Source organism: Lycorma delicatula, chromosome 6, assembly GCF_047948215.1.
Source record: "Lycorma delicatula isolate Av1 chromosome 6, ASM4794821v1, whole genome shotgun sequence".
NCBI lineage: Eukaryota > Metazoa > Arthropoda > Insecta > Hemiptera > Fulgoridae > Lycorma > Lycorma delicatula.
Genome location: NC_134460.1, coordinates 149117158 through 149136206, shown reverse-complemented (window position 1 = coordinate 149136206; position 19049 = coordinate 149117158). Strand labels below are relative to the sequence as shown.

General features: G+C 32.0%; 1 protein-coding gene across 3 annotated transcripts in view; it reads right to left on the bottom strand.

The window, feature by feature from the left end:
- Positions 1-317: 317 nt before the first annotated feature.
- Positions 318-19049, bottom strand: part of LOC142326364 (ribosomal RNA-processing protein 7 homolog A) — a 35400-nt gene continuing 16668 nt past the window's right edge. For all 3 annotated transcript variants that reach the window (XM_075368807.1, XM_075368806.1, XM_075368808.1), the window contains exons 4-7: positions 17188-17311; positions 11485-11647; positions 5118-5248; positions 318-447 (exon numbers count right to left, since the gene is read on the bottom strand). In XM_075368807.1, the coding sequence (XP_075224922.1) occupies positions 359-447; positions 5118-5248; positions 11485-11647; positions 17188-17311 (507 nt within the window). In that variant the 3' untranslated portion in view covers positions 318-358. The remainder of the gene's footprint in view (positions 448-5117; positions 5249-11484; positions 11648-17187; positions 17312-19049) is intronic.

The following is a 19049-nucleotide window of genomic DNA, read 5'->3' as shown; positions in this document are numbered from 1 at the left end:
GTCCAGTAGGTCGGTATTTGATAAGTCGCTTCTAAGAATCTTGTCAATTTCTGATATCTTGTGTGGGTATGTTTGCATTCATTGAGTGACCGGCATAAGGTTCTTCTGTATTAAAATTTATGAAGATTTTGTTGGATTTATTTATGGTTTATTTATTTATTTTTTTGTTCTGGATTAGGTTTTTATTTTATTATGATTGCTGGTTGATCTTCAATTTATTTTTTTTTTTTATTTATCATTTTGTTAAGTATTTTTGCATAAATGGCTTTCACAAGACACTGTTCAATATTAAAAATAAAGGGAAGAAAATTGAGAACTACAAATTCAAAATATTCTATAATTTAACAAAAAAAAAAAATCATTTAAATGGTTTAAATTTTCTTGACTGTTTTAATACAGCAATCTTTTTTTTATCTTCCTCAAATTTCTCTCGTAATTTCATTAATTCTGAAACAAAAATTTAAATAAAATAAATTAAAAAAAAACATAAATTTCCCAGTACTTGGGAACATTTTTCAAATATTTTAAACAGTTTCCTTGAAAAAATGGTAGTTTCAGTAGTGACTGTTTTGAAAGTTGTAGAAAATGATAATTAAAATTAAAATTGTACAGGAACGTAATACCATACAAATAACTTAATGAGAAGCAACAGACTTGTTTGGTTCAGTAAACTTAGGATATATTCATCAATAAAATTAAAAAAAAAAAATGAATCTAAAGATCAAAAAGAAAGAAAGATAATAATAATGCTTTGCCTTGTAAAATTACTCCACTGAATGGCATATATTTGAAAATTGTATTATTAACCCATGCTTAAAGTTAGTTCATTAATTTTTAAAAAGCAAATAAGCCATAAAAAATTCTTTGTAAATTCTCTCTTTCAAGCTTTATGTCCAATTTGAAACATTTTTTTGAAATTTTTATTTAATTAAACTGTGTTGAATTTGAGTACAAACATTATTAATCCATTTTAATGTTGAGGTAAACTTTTTTCACCGTCCCGAATAACTTAAACATGTTTTTAAAATTAAAATATACAAGACATTTCAAAACTTGTTTATAAAAAGTTTATGTTTTTAAACTTCTCATACTTCACAGAATTAACAATACAAACTCACAACACATGATAATGTGGCTGGTATTAACAGAATTAGCAATACAGTTCATTTGGTCTGAGATCAAATGTCATCTACTAAATAGATCTGAGAAAATGTAAGAATAATTTAATAACTAAGTAGGAGAAAATACAAAAAAATAAAATAAAGAATACAAAACAGATAACAAAGTGGGTCAACAAGTACAGAGTCAATAATACTCAAGAAGACCGCAATAGATCTAGAGGAGTTGTATTCTTATAAAGTCAGTCTGTATTAACCATATACTACATATAACAGTACTTTTATTATTAACAAGTCTGAAAATTAACAGAATTTTCTTTAAATCAACAATTAAATTTGTTACTTTGTACCAATTCACACTGTTATTTATAGTGATCACAGCTGGATCATTTTCAGACAGCATGAAAATGCATGTGTACATTAAATTCTAAAGATGGATACTCAAATTTCTGATAATAAGAAGGGTAATGGCCAGACATTATTCTCAAAATCTGGCTTAATTCTTCATTACTTCCTCTAGTAAAGACATATTTACAACTGTTACTAGTAATTTTTATGTACTGTTTCTTTCAATAACAAATATTTTATATAAATAGGTTTATATGCAAATTTTAACCTATTATTATTATTCTGTAGAGGTTTATCGTATTTTCTATAATACTGTTATCGCTTATTTAATTACTTTTTGCCATTTTATGTGTTATTGTTAATGAATGCAGTGTGATGTTCTTATTTATAGTTTTTGTTAAATGTTTTTCATAACATTCTTCCACCAGAGATTTTTGTTAAAATAATTTTCTGCAGCAATTTATTTTATTATACCTACTACCCTACTACCTTGTTCTCTTTGCTTTGTGTATGTGTAGGAGTGTAACAGACGGTCAGTGCTAGCCTTCAGAGCAGGAGAAGATAAATTAAGGCTGGCTGAACCGGTCAGATTTTAATAATAATTGCATCTTAGTAATTTCTCTGTCCACCACCAGCTTTGTAACTGGATTCTAATTAATAACTCATCATTATTCACAATTTCAATAAATCGTTGATAATGAAAAGCAGTTAGCTATCCTTAAATGAATTTTTATATTGAATTAATAATATTTAAAAAAACCTTCAGATATTTATTTAGTTAAAATCATATTTTAAAATTAAAATCATGACATTTTATATACATGTCTAGCAATTTATGCGTAACAAGCTGCAGGTACACTCATTACATGAACAAGAGACCCGACTGCCTGCAGGTCTTGAATCAGTAAAGCTATACTAGATGTCTGGTGACATCCATGTTGTCAGGTAGATTAATTAGCTTCATACGTAATGGACATACAGAAGTTCCTGAATAATCCAAACCTGGTTAATCTGCAATACTGGGTAATCCAAACTCAAAACACAAAAATACCAAAAAAAAATTTACATTTGGTATTTTCCAAATCTACAAGAGAATCTACATAAGTTTGGTATGTGTGTACCACGTCCCTCACTACATTGATTATATGACTAGGTTTTTGATTGATGACGCCTCATGTATATGTTTATACATAGCACAGTAGAGTAACAAATTATTCCCTCACTAGAATCTGTTACGCATTCCATACCATAGCAGATAAAAATGTTTATTTTGTTCCAATTAGATTTCAGTAGCCGATGTGTTGTGTTTCTTTTTTCTCCTTTAATCAGTTTGATGTATGATTGTTTTTCATGAATTCAGTGTTTTGTTTTAATAAAATTTAACATCTTGATTGCGCAGTACATACTAAAATTGCGACTTACTTCACTTTAACTAAAATAAATCAGACAAATATAAATAAGTAAGTAGTCAAGTTTTATACTGTACTTTTTAATAGCTTAAAAAAGAAAGCACATAACTTTACCACTTTCGGATAAGTCTAGTAATCTTGAAAGTCTTGAAAAAGATGAATCAACTAAACCAGCAGCTGAATTTAACATTGGTAAATCAACTATCGGCAATATAATAAAAAAATAAAGAAAAAAATTCTGTCGTACTTGCCACTAACTGAATCAAGGAGGCTTAGCAAATGGCACACACTAGTGTTTTCTGACTTGACTGCAGTAGATGAAGCCATGTACTTATGGTTTTTATAGGAAAGATGACATCATACTCCAATCTTCAGAGAAATCATAAAATTAAGGCAACATTTTTTCAAACCAAACTTTGCCCAGACAAGGAATTTAAAGCCACCAATGGCTGGTTGGAAGGATTTAAAAAAGATATAAGATATTCTGTCTATTGACTACAGGAGAAAACTTTCTTCCGATCCTAGTATTGTTGGGCCATTTCAAAATATACATCTCAAAAAAACAGAAGAACTACAACTGAGAACAAATTTATAAGACAGATGAAAGTGGTATGTTGTGGTGAGTTCTGCCTCATAACATAATTGCTCATTGAACTGAAGCTTCTGCTCCAGGTCAAAAAATATCAAAAGAGCGTATTACATTTATGCCTTGCGCTAACATTTCTGGTAACTCATAAATTACAGCTTTTAGTAATAGGTAAGGCTAAAAATACAAGGGCGTTTATTAAAAGATTTGTATCGCCAGTCAAATACAGAAATCAGGTAAATGCTAGGATGAATGTTGGCATATTTCATAGATGGTTTCAAGGCACTTTTGTACCATCTGTGAAAAATTACTTAAAATCCAAAAATTTGGAAGAAAATGTTCTGTTTGTTAATTGTCCAGAACATCCAGACGTAGAACAATTGAATAGTAAAGATGGAAAAATAACCACCAGGTTCTTGCCACCAAATTGCACAGCCATTTTACAATCCATGGAGCAATAGGTGATTCTGTCAATTAAAATTAAATACAGAAAAGGCCTTCTTTTTCAAGTCATTTCTGAAATGATGACATAGTAGCATGCTTAAAAGAAATTAATCTGAAAAAGTTGTGATTTCTCTTGCTGCTGCTTGGCATTCTATTGACAAGGCTTCAATTTGACTATCATGGAAAAATGTTACTTTCTATGAATAAACATAATGAAAATGTACGCATTAGTCTAAGCAAGTAAATAGAAAACATGGTAAATGTGACTAGAACTGTTAACCTTGAATCAGAAACAACAAAAGAAGATATTATGAACTGGATTAATGTAGAGACGAAAAAATGTTTCCAACTTAAATCCAATGACATGACATTATTGAAGCACAATGACAAGAGTTAGAAGAAAATGATAAAATTGAACTAGGAGCGAAGAGTGTAAAGCTTGAAGAAGCAGTAAAATGTTTTAACATATATTCAGTAGGCAACAGAGAACAACATTCCACTGCATAAACACTACTTTTATTGGATCAAATACGAAAAGAAACAATACAAAAATCACTAACTTCAATGAAAAACACAAAAATCATTGACTTTTAAAAAAAAACAATAATTAAATCCATTTACAGAATGTAAATATCAGTACAGTAATAAAAGCGTAGTTTGTATACAAAAAGAGAGTTTCAGCAATTATTCTGACAAAATTTGACTCGACACCCAATCCTGTACCTTTAAGTTGAACCCTCGAAATTCAAATTTTTCATAATCTGAACAGTCAAGGATTTTTATTACCTTGGATTATCCAGGGGCTTCTTCTGTATTAATCATGTTCACATAGTAATTTTCCAAGATCAAAGATGATTAGAGTTTTCATAAATAAACTGGGGTTGTGTGATTAATCTCAGCTTACTGTATTCAATTAGTATTTCTAACTCAAATTCTTGTCGGTGGGGATTGGCATGTACCAGTAAGATTATATATCAAGAAAATATTTTATGTCAAATCAAAGATATAACTTACTTTCATATAACTTACAAATTACCATCAAGGAAATCCACATGCTTTGCGAATGGTATTCTACTTTGTTCTCTGAAAATAAAAAGGCCAGGAAAAAACTAGCATGATTTTACGCTTTGAGTCGATTATAATTTCTTGAAATTAATTTCATAACCAGAGAATTTAAAAGGTTGTATCTAAAGAAACAAAGAAAGAACTTACGATTCATCTTGGATTCTTTAATTTGAAAGCGATAGAAGTTTAATAGTTCTTTTTTCAAACGTTTTTTCTTCTCAATGGCCATTATTCTTTTACCTACACTTTCTTTTCTTGAAATTCCAGGATTTCTTCCTCTGTAATAAGAATTAAGTGCAGAATTACAAGCAATTAAAATACACCAATAATTACAAATCAATAAATATAAAAACAAATTGTGATTTTATGTATGTTACCAACCAATTATGAAATCTTTAATTTCAGTAGAAATACTGTCATATTAAATTAAAAAATTTGATAGTTGTACTATTAGGATGTAACTTTGTATTTTTAAAATATGAAGGTCATTCAATAATTAACAGACAAACATTTTTAGTGAAGGGAACGCTTAATGCAGGCAATTGAAACTTTTGTAAGTGTTAGTTGGCAACCTTGCGAAGAGTGTTAGTCAGCTGTTAGATTAATATTTACATAAACATTACCTCTTAAGTCTTAGTAACGATGGCGTATCCACTCGAAGAAAGTACTTTTGAAGAACGGCGTTCTACAATTCCATTTTTACTTTCGCAAAATGTACAACCGTCAGAAATATTTTTTTTGATGAAAAACAATATGGCAATAGTTGCATGAACTGTGCAAGTTTTTATGCGTGGGTGGAAAAGTTTAAAAATGGCCGCAAAAGCACGACCGATGAGCACAGCTCCGGGCATCAGGTAACAGTGTCGAACTTGGCATTAGATTCTTGTATTGAATCACTTATCTAAGAATATCAACTACTTACAATTGAACAGATTGCTGAAAAATGTCAAGTAAGTGTTGGCACATCCTGACCCATTGGCGAAGACACCCTCTGCCACCCACTCTGTTCTGAGCCCTTATGGGCTTTACCGGAGGTCATCTTCAAAACCTCGGCTTTTAACATACTCCAGTCTGCCTCGGCCAGGATGCCACCAATGTGAATGCCAAGAGTGACATTCCTGTCAGTCTACTACTACTTAATGAACTCAAAACAAAAAACACATCTCACCGATTGTTAAGCAAGACTGAAAATACCTAAATAAACAAAGGAATTGGATTATCTATCTGTAGAACGTAAAAGCAAGTTCAACACATAACACGAAACATAAAAATATTACATGGAACAATAAAAACACAGTAACACTGAAACAAAACAAGGACAAGAACAACAACAAAACCAATTTATAAAACAAAACATCAACAAAAATAGAAAAAAGAGAAATCCAAGCAGAGCTCTAGAACCAACGCTGACCCGATAAGATCAAGCCGACAGATGGTCCCCGTATGCATTAACTCATATTTCGAGCACTCATACAGAACATGATAGGTGTCGTCCAATTGTCCACACTGAGGACACATCCCAGAATGTACCAGGCCAATGTATCCAAGAATGTATCCAAGAATGTATCCAAGCAGATCCAATCTAGAACCAACGCCGACCCGATAAGATCAAGTCGACAGATGGTCCCCATATGCATTAACTCGTATTTCGAGCACTCATACAGAACATGATAGGTGTCGTCCAATTGTCCACACTGAGGACACATCCCAGAATGAACCAGGCCAATGTATCCAAGAATGTATCCAAGCAGATCCAATCTAGAACCAACGCCGACCCGATAAGATCAAGCCGACAGATGGTCCCCATATGCATTAACTCGTATTTCGAGCACTCATACAGAACATGATAGGTGTCGTCCAATTGTCCACACTGAGGACACATCCCAGAATGTACCAGGCCAATGTATCCAAGCAGATCCAATCTAGAACCAACGCCGACCCGATAAGATCAAGCCGACAGATGGTCCCCATATGCATTAACTCGTATTTCGAGCACTCATACAGAACATGATAGGTGTCGTCCAATTGTCCACACTGAGGACACATCCCAGAATGTACCAGGCCAAATTTCTGCAGTCTGTTCCTAAAAGCACCATGGTGAGAAAGAAATTGCGTCACATATTTATTAGGGTGCATCGAAGATGTGTCTCGCAAACCAACAACATTTGGAGAGAGATCATGCATATAACACTCACCATCTGTCTCATCCCATCTGGTCTGCCACAAGACATTGCCATGTAATTCAATTTCTTGAACTTTATCCAAAGTAAAGTCACAAAACTTCTTAGCAACATACTGCTGCTGCTTCTCAGATACAATCACGTCTATCAGTTTCACGCCTGCAATCACCAAGACTGTCTCCTGTGAAATAAGACTGTAACCGCCTGTTACCTTTAACAATATTAGGGTTTGAGCCCTTAATAATATGTTCCGATAACTTTTATATTTTAGCCTATCCGCCCAAACAGGCGCCACATATAACATAATAGCCTCACGCACGCCTTTATACAAGATGCTCATGGTCTTAACTGGGATATTCGACGTGTGTCGAATGCTGAAGAAGGCATTGCAGGCCCTCTCTGTGACATATTGAAGGTGCGTCTTAAATTGCAGTTTCTCATCAAGAAACAACCCGACATACTTTTGAACCTGAACATACTTTATACGCTGGCCTGCCATCGAAACACGAACACTCCTCCATGCCCTTTCTGGGATGAAACCCATACTGATTCTTTATCAACAATCTTTGCGAGGTTAACCTCTCATTTATATGCAGATACAGAACCTTTTCAAAGACCTAGCCAATAACTGGAAGTAACATCAATGAACTAACAGCAGGATCCTTGTCGCCACCTTTAAACAACAATTTCACAATCCCCTTCTTCCAACACACACAGAGAAGTATCCTTCAAACAACAATTTATTAAATATATGTGTGACAACTCTCACACTCACCCCAACCAAGCGAGCAAGAAGCTCCACTGTTATTCCATCAAAGCCTGAGGTCTTACCCCTACCTAAACTACAGATAGCATGCTGCACCTCAGCCTCAGTGATCTCCAAGGACACTGCACCCTCACGGAACTGGGCGACCTCTTGCTGCACCCGCAGATGGTAAGCAGTGACACTGCATACCATCTGCTCCCTCGTCCAGGTTTGGTGTAATTTCAGATACTTCTAAGATTTTACACAAATTACTAGATGATTTACTGCCTGTACTAGATGATAGTAAAGTCACTACTTTACTATCATCAGGCAGTAAATCATCTAGTAATTTGTGTAAAATCTCAGAAGTATCTGAAATTACACCAAACCTGGACGAGGGAGCAGATAGAAGAACGTTCTTTTGTCGTTTGTGTCCCAAGACCCTATATACTATGCCCCAGGGGTACCTGGTCCCCTGCTCATGAACAAAGGAACGCCAGGAGTCTCATTTTGCAGTCCAGACTTTATGAAAGTAATGACACCTCAGGGTCATGTACTCAGCAACAAGGATGGCCCATCGTTCTGGATCACCCTCATGTTGAGAAGCTTGCCGCAAATGACAACCGTCCTCTTCATGCCGGACAGCTCCCTATTCCACCATCATGCAATCCTCTCTCGACTTGAACTTCAAGGAATTGAACACTCAGTGGCATCAAGAAAAGCTGCCAACAAACCAACTGCCAAATCTTCCAAATCCAAGACACCAGACTCCGATCCAAAACTCGGGGCCTGGTTGAAAGTAAATCAACAAATTTCTTCCAGTCTGCATGCCTGTGTAGGAAACGACCCTGATGAATCAGAATGTTACATCGGTAGCGCTCACTCAAGCCACCAGCAATCTCATAGACAATCAATTGATTGCTCAAGCAATCATCAACTACCTTCCAATTACAAACATTGGCAAGGATAAACCTACAAACGGTAACTTCGATATTTGTTCCACCAATCAATCGATGCCCATCTACCATACTTATGTAGGTGGGTAACTCATCAGGTATGTTATATACCTGTAGATCATGCTGGCCAAAAAGCTCTCTATTTAAATTCACCTCCGACATTGGTGAAACTGCTATGCCACAAGAGTAACTTAGCATGTTGAACTTAAGTGTTGAACTACCATACAAACTGAACTACCATAAGACTTGTGCAAAGTGGGTGCCCAGAGAACTTGCCATTCATCACAAAGCCAAGAGATTTCACATTTGCACCAAACTCAACAAGCGTTTCAATAACGAAGGTGAGGCATTTTTGGACAGGATTTTAACCTGCGATGAAACTTGGATACATCATTTTGAGCCAGAGTTCAAGTGTCAAAGCATGCAGTGGAAACAACCTAAATCACCTGTCTGTAAGAAATTCAAAATGCAACCATTGGCTGGTAAAGTCATGTTAACCATCTATTGGAGTGCCCAAGGTACAATTTTCTGTGATTATTTGAAGGAACAACACACTATCAACAGCCTATATTACTGAGTCATGATTGAGAACAAAGTCAAGCCTGCATTGAAAAGGAAATGTCCGGGATGGAAGAGGAAAGGTGTGCGTGCATATTCTTTAAGACAACGCTCGACCTCATATGGCACAACTGATGCTGGAAACTATTGGTAAAGTGGGTTGGGATCTCCTACCTCATCATCCTTATGCCCTGATCTTGGCCCTTCGGATTTTTATCTGTTTGGTTCAATGAAAGAAACTTTGCATGGCATCATGTTCAATGACAACGAAGAGGTAAAGAAAAAAGTACAAAATGGCTTCGAGATCAAGGTAAAGAATTCTTCGCTGAGGGGATAAGAAGACTCGTAAAAAGATGGAAGAAGTGCAGAGAAGTTGGTAAGGGTTATGTGGAAAAGTAGACAAAAAATCTTATTTAATAAACTATTTTTGCTGTACAGCTGTTTAATTATTATTATTATTATATTAGTTTAATTAGTATTATCTGTTTAATTATTGAATGACCCTTATATGATAAAAATGGTGAGGTAAGAATATTTATAAGTAGTTTAAAAGAGAGAAATATAAATTAACATTATTCCTGTTATTTGATTGTGACTACCATAATCAATATAGATTATGTAGCACATGGCTTGCCTTGACTTTTATATTGCAACTAAATTCTATTATCAGTCATAGCTTCTTCATGTTCTAATCACAATCATCGTTTTGCTTGTTGCTAGTACAAACGTATTTTTAACTAATTTTATTCTTATTATTATAAGACAAAGGAAAACTGGATAAACTTTTAAAAGAAGCTACGGTAACACTATCCACACTTAATGTCCAGAACATGATAGAGATATGGTCCAGAACAACAGGAACAACAAGTGGAAGAATTTTTTTCAATCACTAGGTACACGGTTTGAAAACCATAATTTGCTGCATGAAAAAGTATGCCATTTCATGGTTTTATATTTGTTTTTATTTATAATTAATGACCACATTTGGTAAAACAATAAAAAATGGAAGTTATATTTGAAGACAATGAATTTGAGCATTTTTTCCGATTACTAAAAGTTACTGTAACATTAATCAAAATTATATTCTACAAAAATCACTTTATCATGAGTAAATCATTCATGTAGTAGGATAACATTCAATAATTACATTATAATTTTATAAAGCACATAAAATTACACGCAAGATATTAGATCGTAAAGAAAATTCATTTATAACACATTTATCATTTTATCATTATCATTATTTATCATCATTTTACAACATTATTTGAAAATGTTATGACCATTCTTCAACCAAATACTAATTTAAAAAGCAACTTATTTTTAAATTACAAAAATATATAATTTAAATAAATAGATCTTTTATTCTGATTGGTACATAACAAAACATTACATATATCACATCATTAAATACGGTAAATACATTAAATACCAAAAATTACTACAAAATAATTCACAATTATTCAGAAACTGCTACTGAAAATTATTCTGAGCACATATTTATGTACATGTTGAATGAGATGCAGGTAAATCTGGGTTTTTTTTATTAAGTATTATTTAAAAATTCATTTGTTCCATAAAAGAAAATCAGAAAATCTTTTAATTATATTTTTAATAAATTGGTGGGAAAATTTTTCAAATATTCAGTAATTTATTAAAAATTAATAACACTGAAAGCATAGTAAGGCTTTCTTGTAAGCCAAAGTATTGTATTAAGTTATACAAAAACAGCTCTGTTGTACGGTTTGATATGGGTGGATATTGTAATGTTTAAAAAATAAATGGCTTTTCTATTTAGTAAAGATTGCACATTCATCGATCATAAATAAATCACAAGAATAAGTTAATATATTTAATTTTCTAACCTAAATATCATTAAATATATATTTAATAAATCAGAAAAGTTTCATAAACAGACAAAAATTAGAAGACAATAATGAGGGGTAGATTTTTAAGAGCAAAAATGATGAAAAAACACAAACTGCAGAAACCAAGAACCTGATTTAACACAATTTCAGTGATTAATAAGCAAATAAGAATTAATGAATTTTAACATCAGATTTAAGTACATGTACCTGCGAGTGACAGTAACCCAGCCCTCATCATCTGGATCAGCCTTCGCTTTTTCATCTGCAGTTCGATTTTCTTCTTGTTTATCATATATTTCCATAAATTCATCGATTTCTTTTTGCATCAATTCAGGATCTGGTATTCTGTTATTATACTCAATACACCATTCTAATGAAAATAAACTCATTAGCAAAATTTGTTAATGGGAGCCTATTAAACGCAACATACTTAAAGTTTAAAATATATACATTTTTATTTAATAAAAATTAATCATTTTAAGAGTCATATGGTTCCTCTACTATTAAATTATATTTTAAATTCTACTAACATAAACCACCTAGTATATAATATATTAGTATATAAACCACCTAGTATATAATATTCAGATAAGACTATTGTTACCTTAATTTTATCAAGATAGTAACAGGTGTTTCAAAAAGGCCGCAACCCCTCTGTTTGATGTCATGTTATTATAAAAATATTATTGTTAATAAAATGGTTATACAACAATATTCAAATTACCTTTAATAACTTTAAAACAAATGTTCAAAATGACCTCCTGTGATCCCGTTGCAGGTTTGTACATGTTTCATAACATTTGCAGCCACTTTTCATAATGTTTGAAATCTCACTTTCAATGTTAACCTTCAATTCATCAAGTGTATGAGGATTGTTTTTAAAAATTACTCCTTTTAAATACCCCTGAAGGAAAAGGTCTGCTGATTAAGATCTGGGATCTTAGATGCTACAACCCTTTTGATATCAAATGATGGCCTAAAAATTCCTATAAGATATCCAGCATTTCATTAGCAGTATGATGCATTGTGTTATCCTGCAGGAACTGACATTGTCGTTCGTGTAAATCTAACATGGCAAGAAACTGTTTAATTAGATTGCGATAAACCACACTGTCTACAGATTTGTAAAAAATAAAGGCTTGATAACATGGTGCCGAGAGATTGCATACCAAACACCAATTTTACATGCGTGTAATGGTCATTCATGAAACAACCATTATGCATGAAGATTTTCACCGCTCCATATTCAGCAGTTTTCAGCCTTATAACTAATAGTATATTACGTTTCCTGCTCTTTTTACACTGCCTTCATACTATTTCAGCATTGTTCTCAACAGTAGTGTGCAGGAGTTAGTGTCTGTGCTTATTGCAAAGTAGATTGCTTTTAACAAGTGAATTTATAATTAGTTAGTATTATTAATATTCATTACTATTAATTTATTGTTATATATACTATTATTAATCTTTCTTACTATTATTAATATATATATAATTCAATTAAATATGGGTGATTTAAAATCAGATGAGGTTAGAGAATTACTGTTCCAAGATGACGGTATTTCTAACATTGATTTGGTACACGATAGTGATGTTAAAACGTGGGTGAAGAATTTGAACAAATATATTACAACTAATTTGGCAAAGAAGGAAGTGATGAATAGAATATTGATCAACAAGTAAAAAAAGGTGCAAACAAGAAAGGTTATGATGAGGGAGAATCATACGAGGAAGGCTATGAGACCAATGAACATTAGCGGGAATGGAAAGAAAGTGACACTATTTTTTTCTAAATTTGCATGGACAAACAGTAGCAGTTATAAAATATCATCAAATATAAAACCAATGTCCCCTTTGGACTATTTTCAACTTTTTTTACAGACGAGTTGCTGTCACAAATTGTAAAAGAAACAAACATATACGCTGCTGAAAAAAATACACCACTGAGAAAAAATCCATGTGGAAAAATTGGAAAGATACCACACTTGTTGAAATTAAAGCATTTATAGGTGTGATAATAAACATGGCTATGAATAGCAAACCAGAGTTGAATGACTACTTTTCCACTGACTGGATTGATTATTGACTTTTGTTCAAAGATGTATTTTCCAAGGAAAGATTCCTTCAGATTTTTTTATAATCTACATGTTAGTACCCATCCAAGTGCAGTTGCAGGAGCATTATCCCAATCCGGAAAAGTCCTGAATGTAATTTTATATCTGGACAGAAAGTACAGAGTGTTCTATCTTCCTAAGAAATAATTAGTGTGAATGAAAGCATAGTGGGGCTTTAAGGTAAAAAACAATTCAAAGTCTATAAGGTTAAACCCATCAAATGGGGAATTAAAATTGTTCTTCTATCAGAGTATATATGTGCTCTGGAACCCTACTTTGGTAAAGTTGCCACCGAAAGGATGAATTGCCAAGATTTAGGTGTAACGAGCCATGTGGTCTTACACCTTATTAATAAACTAAAAGTATCCTTTGGAAATTTTGAGGGTCTTCACATATTTACTGACGGGTTTTACCCCAATATGGATCTGGCTGGAGAATTATGTGACTTTAAATTCATTTAACTGCCCCCATTATAAGAAATAGGTAGGGATTACCAGCAAATGAGTGACCCAAGACAAAAGGTAAGAAAAGAACAGAAAGTGCTGCTATAAAATTGGAAAAAGGTGAAATGAAAGCCTTTAAGAAAGAGGATAAGTACTCCCTAGTCTTGTGGAAAGACAGTACATTACGATTTTGAGTACTTTGTTCAACATTTCAAAAACTGTTAAATGTGTCATGAAAGGGGCAATTGAAGAAGTTATAAAACCAAGTGTAAAATGCAAACACAATAAGTCGATGAGAGGGGTTAACATTTCAGACCAATATATTTCTTCCTATGCGTTTACAAGGAAATCAATGAAATGGTGGAGGAAGTATTCTTCTGGCTTCTAGAGACTGCAATCATAAATCAGGAGAAAAAAAGTAAAACAAAGAAAATTTAGAAAAGTTTTAGTTACAGAATCAGTAGAAAGTGTAAGGAATGCGAATAAACATGGGAGACCATCAAGTGTAGAATAGCATGAAAGGTTGAATGGCAAATTACACCTGCCATATCCACTGGATGGAAGGAAAAAAAAGACTGTGCTGTCTGCAGTGACAGAAGACCTGGAGGAGAAAGAAAACGAAGCAAATTTATTTTTGTAAGACCCGTCAGAAACATCCTACACTATACATTAGCAAATACTTTAAAAAATATTATTTTGAAAAATAAACCATCACCTAGCTAGCAAGTTAAACAAATTTGTTGAACAATTTTCTTATACTAAAAAGTTTCTTTTTAAATATTATTCTATCATATTATATTCAGTAAAGTAAAAATTAATCAAAACTACTATGTTAAGCTATTCTTTATGTATCAATAAAAAAATATTACATAAGATATTAGTGTTGCTTTTTTAAAATTAAATGCCTCATGTAATTATTTAGGAATGAATGAAAAACAATTCCGAGCTGGTGGGGTAGAGCAGTCAAGATGGTAGGTGAGTCAATAGCAGGTAAGCAGTCAGTCCTGCTGGCCATCCAAGCTGCGAGCACTGCTAGTACCGTAAATATTCCAAACTGACTGAGAGCGGGCTGTAGCCAGCTATAATGGATGTCCAACCGCAAAGGATTAAGTTACATGAAATAAAGATACATGTAACAAATAAGTATTACTTATATATTATATTAGCTTGTTTGCTAGGAACTCGACAACATTTTACAATGTTTACTAAAGGAGTATTAAAATTAATTACATACATATAAACTATCGACACCGTAAATAAAACAATTTTTGTACTTTCTTTTTTTTTTAGATTTGTAGTTTTTCATATCTCATCGTATCTTTTACATGAAAATTTAACAAACAAATACAGTTTATAAAAAATTGAACTTTATATTAAAAAATTATTATTTAGATTAATATAACTGATAAACGTGTATAAATACCATTAATTTTTGCATACTAAATTTAAAATACAAGTGTGTTTTCAAAGTAAGGTCCATTTTAAAATAAAGTTGGGCTACAGGGAGGGCAAATGAAGATTTTCTAACAAATCTTTTCTTATCACCTTATTGTCTGAATTGCTGTGTGTGCGGCTAGGCAATGTCATGCAAAAACAAAATCCTGCAGGATTGAATCCTGTCCTGTTTTATAGATTTTCTAACAATTTTTAATGTTTTGTGCAATAAGTATCAGCATTCACAGTAGTTCTGCGAATATTACACTCAACAAGCAAGACATCCCTTTTGGAGAAAAAAACAGTAGAGATAAGCTTCTTTACTGAACTTTCTCATCTGAAATTCTTCGGTGTAGATTATGAGTGCTACCATCGCATTGTCTTTACTCTTTTTCGATGTTCCAATATGAAACCCAAGTTCCATCTCCAGCAACAATGCAATCAAACAATTCATCCCCATTATTTTTCATAATTTTTGGGCTGCAGCAAGACTTTATTTCTTAAATGAGTCTATTAATATCTTTGACACCCATTGTTTCATTCTTCACCATGAACAAGCATTTGCCCTTCTCAAAATGAACAACAACACTGTTTTATTTTAGTGCAACTCGCAATAGTCAGTCCGTAAATAGCACACTGTCAACTGCATTATTGGTTTTTGCCATAAAAAATTGGATTACACCACATACTTCACGTGTAGCAGGACCATGTATTGTAGCACTCATAATAGGATGTATATAAACAATTAAAAACAAAATGACTACAGTGTATTTGCTGACTTTTGATTGAAATAACTGAGCTACACAAGTGCCATGTTTACAACACATGCATAGGCAGCAAATTCAAAATAGACCTCACTTTAAAAACATTCCTTGTATATCAACATTAATCAGGCTTGGTAAGATAAATTTTTAAGTATTCTGGCTAACCAAATACATAATCACAACAAGATAATACTAGATAGTTCCCTTCTTTTTCCCTATTTTAAGAATACCTTGCAATATCTTGACTATGTAATTTGGGTCAACTTCAGACTCAAAATCATCAGGAAACCCTTAAAAATAGTAAACGGATTTCACATTCATTTAATCTTGACATTTTTCCCGTAACAAAATAAAATTTTAAATAATTTTCCTTCAAAGTAACAACACCTTGTAAATTAAACTGAAAATAAATATAAACAAGAATAATGTTGTTCATTGTTCAACAATATTGTTCAACAATAATTATTGTTGTAAATATTGTTCATAATGTGGTATTAGGTACAATACCACAAACAAAACTGTAATTTACATTGAAACAAAAATGAACCTATAGTACAACACCATGCTTGTACTATGCACACTTAAATAGAATCATTCCTTTGTTTATTATTGTTCACACAAATTCCACTAGAGTGCAAGAACAAAAAAAAAAAAATACTATTCTTAATACTCTAAATGTCTGCTTGGATATACCCAAGCATTCCTTACACTGCCTTCAAATACAAATCAGGCTATGTACATTATGGTATAGGAAATTATTTCTTTTACTGGTTTTTTTTTTCAGCAACTAAAAGTGATATCGGTGATGTAAAACAAACCAACCTATTCATCAACTTATCTTTGTTCCTTTCCTGGGTTTAATATGATTTTCTTATTCATTCACTAACAAAACAGAAACTGAGACGATGCCAGTACCAAAACCCAAAGTCAAAGAGACCGATGACAATAGATCAGTACAGATATTGGATGTTAACAAAAACCTTGCTTATTGTTCTTTTCATTTATTTATTATTTTAATATATATATATATGTATTCACACATGCACACTTCTGTGTATTATAACCATATTCTGATACTGCATATAAGACAAAATTACAAAAAATACTAAAGAAATATGTATTGTGACTTTTTAGTAATTTAGAAAAAAACAGACTTACTTTTAAAACCCAGAGTTACAGGATGTTCTGATGTACTAAGTATTAGCGGTTCAAAAGATTTCACTTCCATAACTTCTTCAACAGTTAATGAATTTTTAAATACTATATATGCAACCTTAAATCCCTAAAAAAGCAATAAATTAAAAAAAAACATGACAAAAACAAACAATATTAACAATAAAACCAATAATCAAACAGCATACACATACGGTTTTGACATTCATTATAATTTGTAGCTGTAATGACTAAAATAAATCTCTTTGTATTTTCAAGAGAAAACAAAATTAAATACTGCCTTATCAATTGCTTATAAAAACAGTGGCAAATAATAGTACAATTGGCAGTGTAAAGTTTGTGAATCAGTGACAATCACGTCAAACGAGATAAATGGCTCAAATTATTGTAATCTGGATTTCATCATTTGATATGGAAATATGGAAAAGCTACTAGAAAAATGATGGTTTGGTCACAGGTTCTCTTCTTTCTCCAGTTATGTTGGAAATCTTTTAACAAAAATTTGATAACAAGATAAATGATACTACAAAAAAGTACAACATTACTTAGAGAAAAATACATATTATGATTGCTTATACAACACTATTAAAAAAGAATATTTTTTACTCTCTATAATTAATTAATAAAATTAAGAATTTTAATTTTACCTGACTTATAAACTAATGGAAAAATGAATTTTCTGAATGAAAATATTGAAATATTTCATAATAGAAACTTGAGCATGTGAAAATGAGGCACAAATGACTCTCGCACTATTTCTCAAATCATCCAAAAAAACCCTAAAATAGACAGTTTTAGGGTTAAAAAACAAAAAAATTTTCAACCACCCTAATAAAATCATTTTAATAAAAAGAAAAAACCTAAATGATGAAAAAGAACTTATTAAATCAATTGTAGCTTGCAGTAATACAGTAAATAAGTAATAGATAAAAATAAAATAAATCGGTGGACTAGAAAAACATCAATGATATTTATTTTGTTTTTATTTTGCAATTTATCATACCGCAATTCAAAGATGAAGTTAGGAAAATAGGATTCTCTCTTACAACCAACCTTCCAAATAACACTTACAAAGAAAAACAACATAAAAATAGCAGGAAAAAATATAGATGAAATTATTACAATTAATGTTAACTAAAAAGTCAAATTATTAGATAATGGTGTAACGCAAGACCAAATTTTTTAACACAGCACCTCAGTGCTAAAGTACAACCAACTTAATTTATCTACCAGTTTTTTCTCTCTTCACTAAAGCATTTAATAACATTGCAAATAGTATTTAATACTTATATATTTATAAATTAATATTTTTAAAGGCCATACCTTCAATATAATATTGTTTTTTATTTCATTTTGCAGACTTATCCTGTTTACAGTCTTAACCCTTGCAAAATAAATATTAGAACGACAATAAGATAGAGAATAAAATAAAAAAACTTACTAGACTAGATTTAATTATAACTAAAAATGTGGGGGGCATAAACAATGCAAAATTAAATATTAATATCTGTACTGAATACAAATTTTTTTTGTCTTCAGTCATTTGACTGTTTGATGGAGCTCTCTAAGATTCCTTATCTAGTGCCAGTTGTTCATTTCTACATACCCCCTACATCCTACATCCTTAACAATTTGTTTTACAAAATCCAAATGAAGCCTGCGAGCACAATTTTTCCCATCTACCTGTCCCTCCAATATCAAAGCGATTATTCCAGGATGCCTTAAGATGTGGCCTATAAGTCTGTCTCTTCTTTTAGTTATATTTTTCCAAATGCTTTTTTCTTCATCAATTTGCTGCAATACCTCTTCATATAACTTCATCCACCCACCTGATTTTTAACATTCTC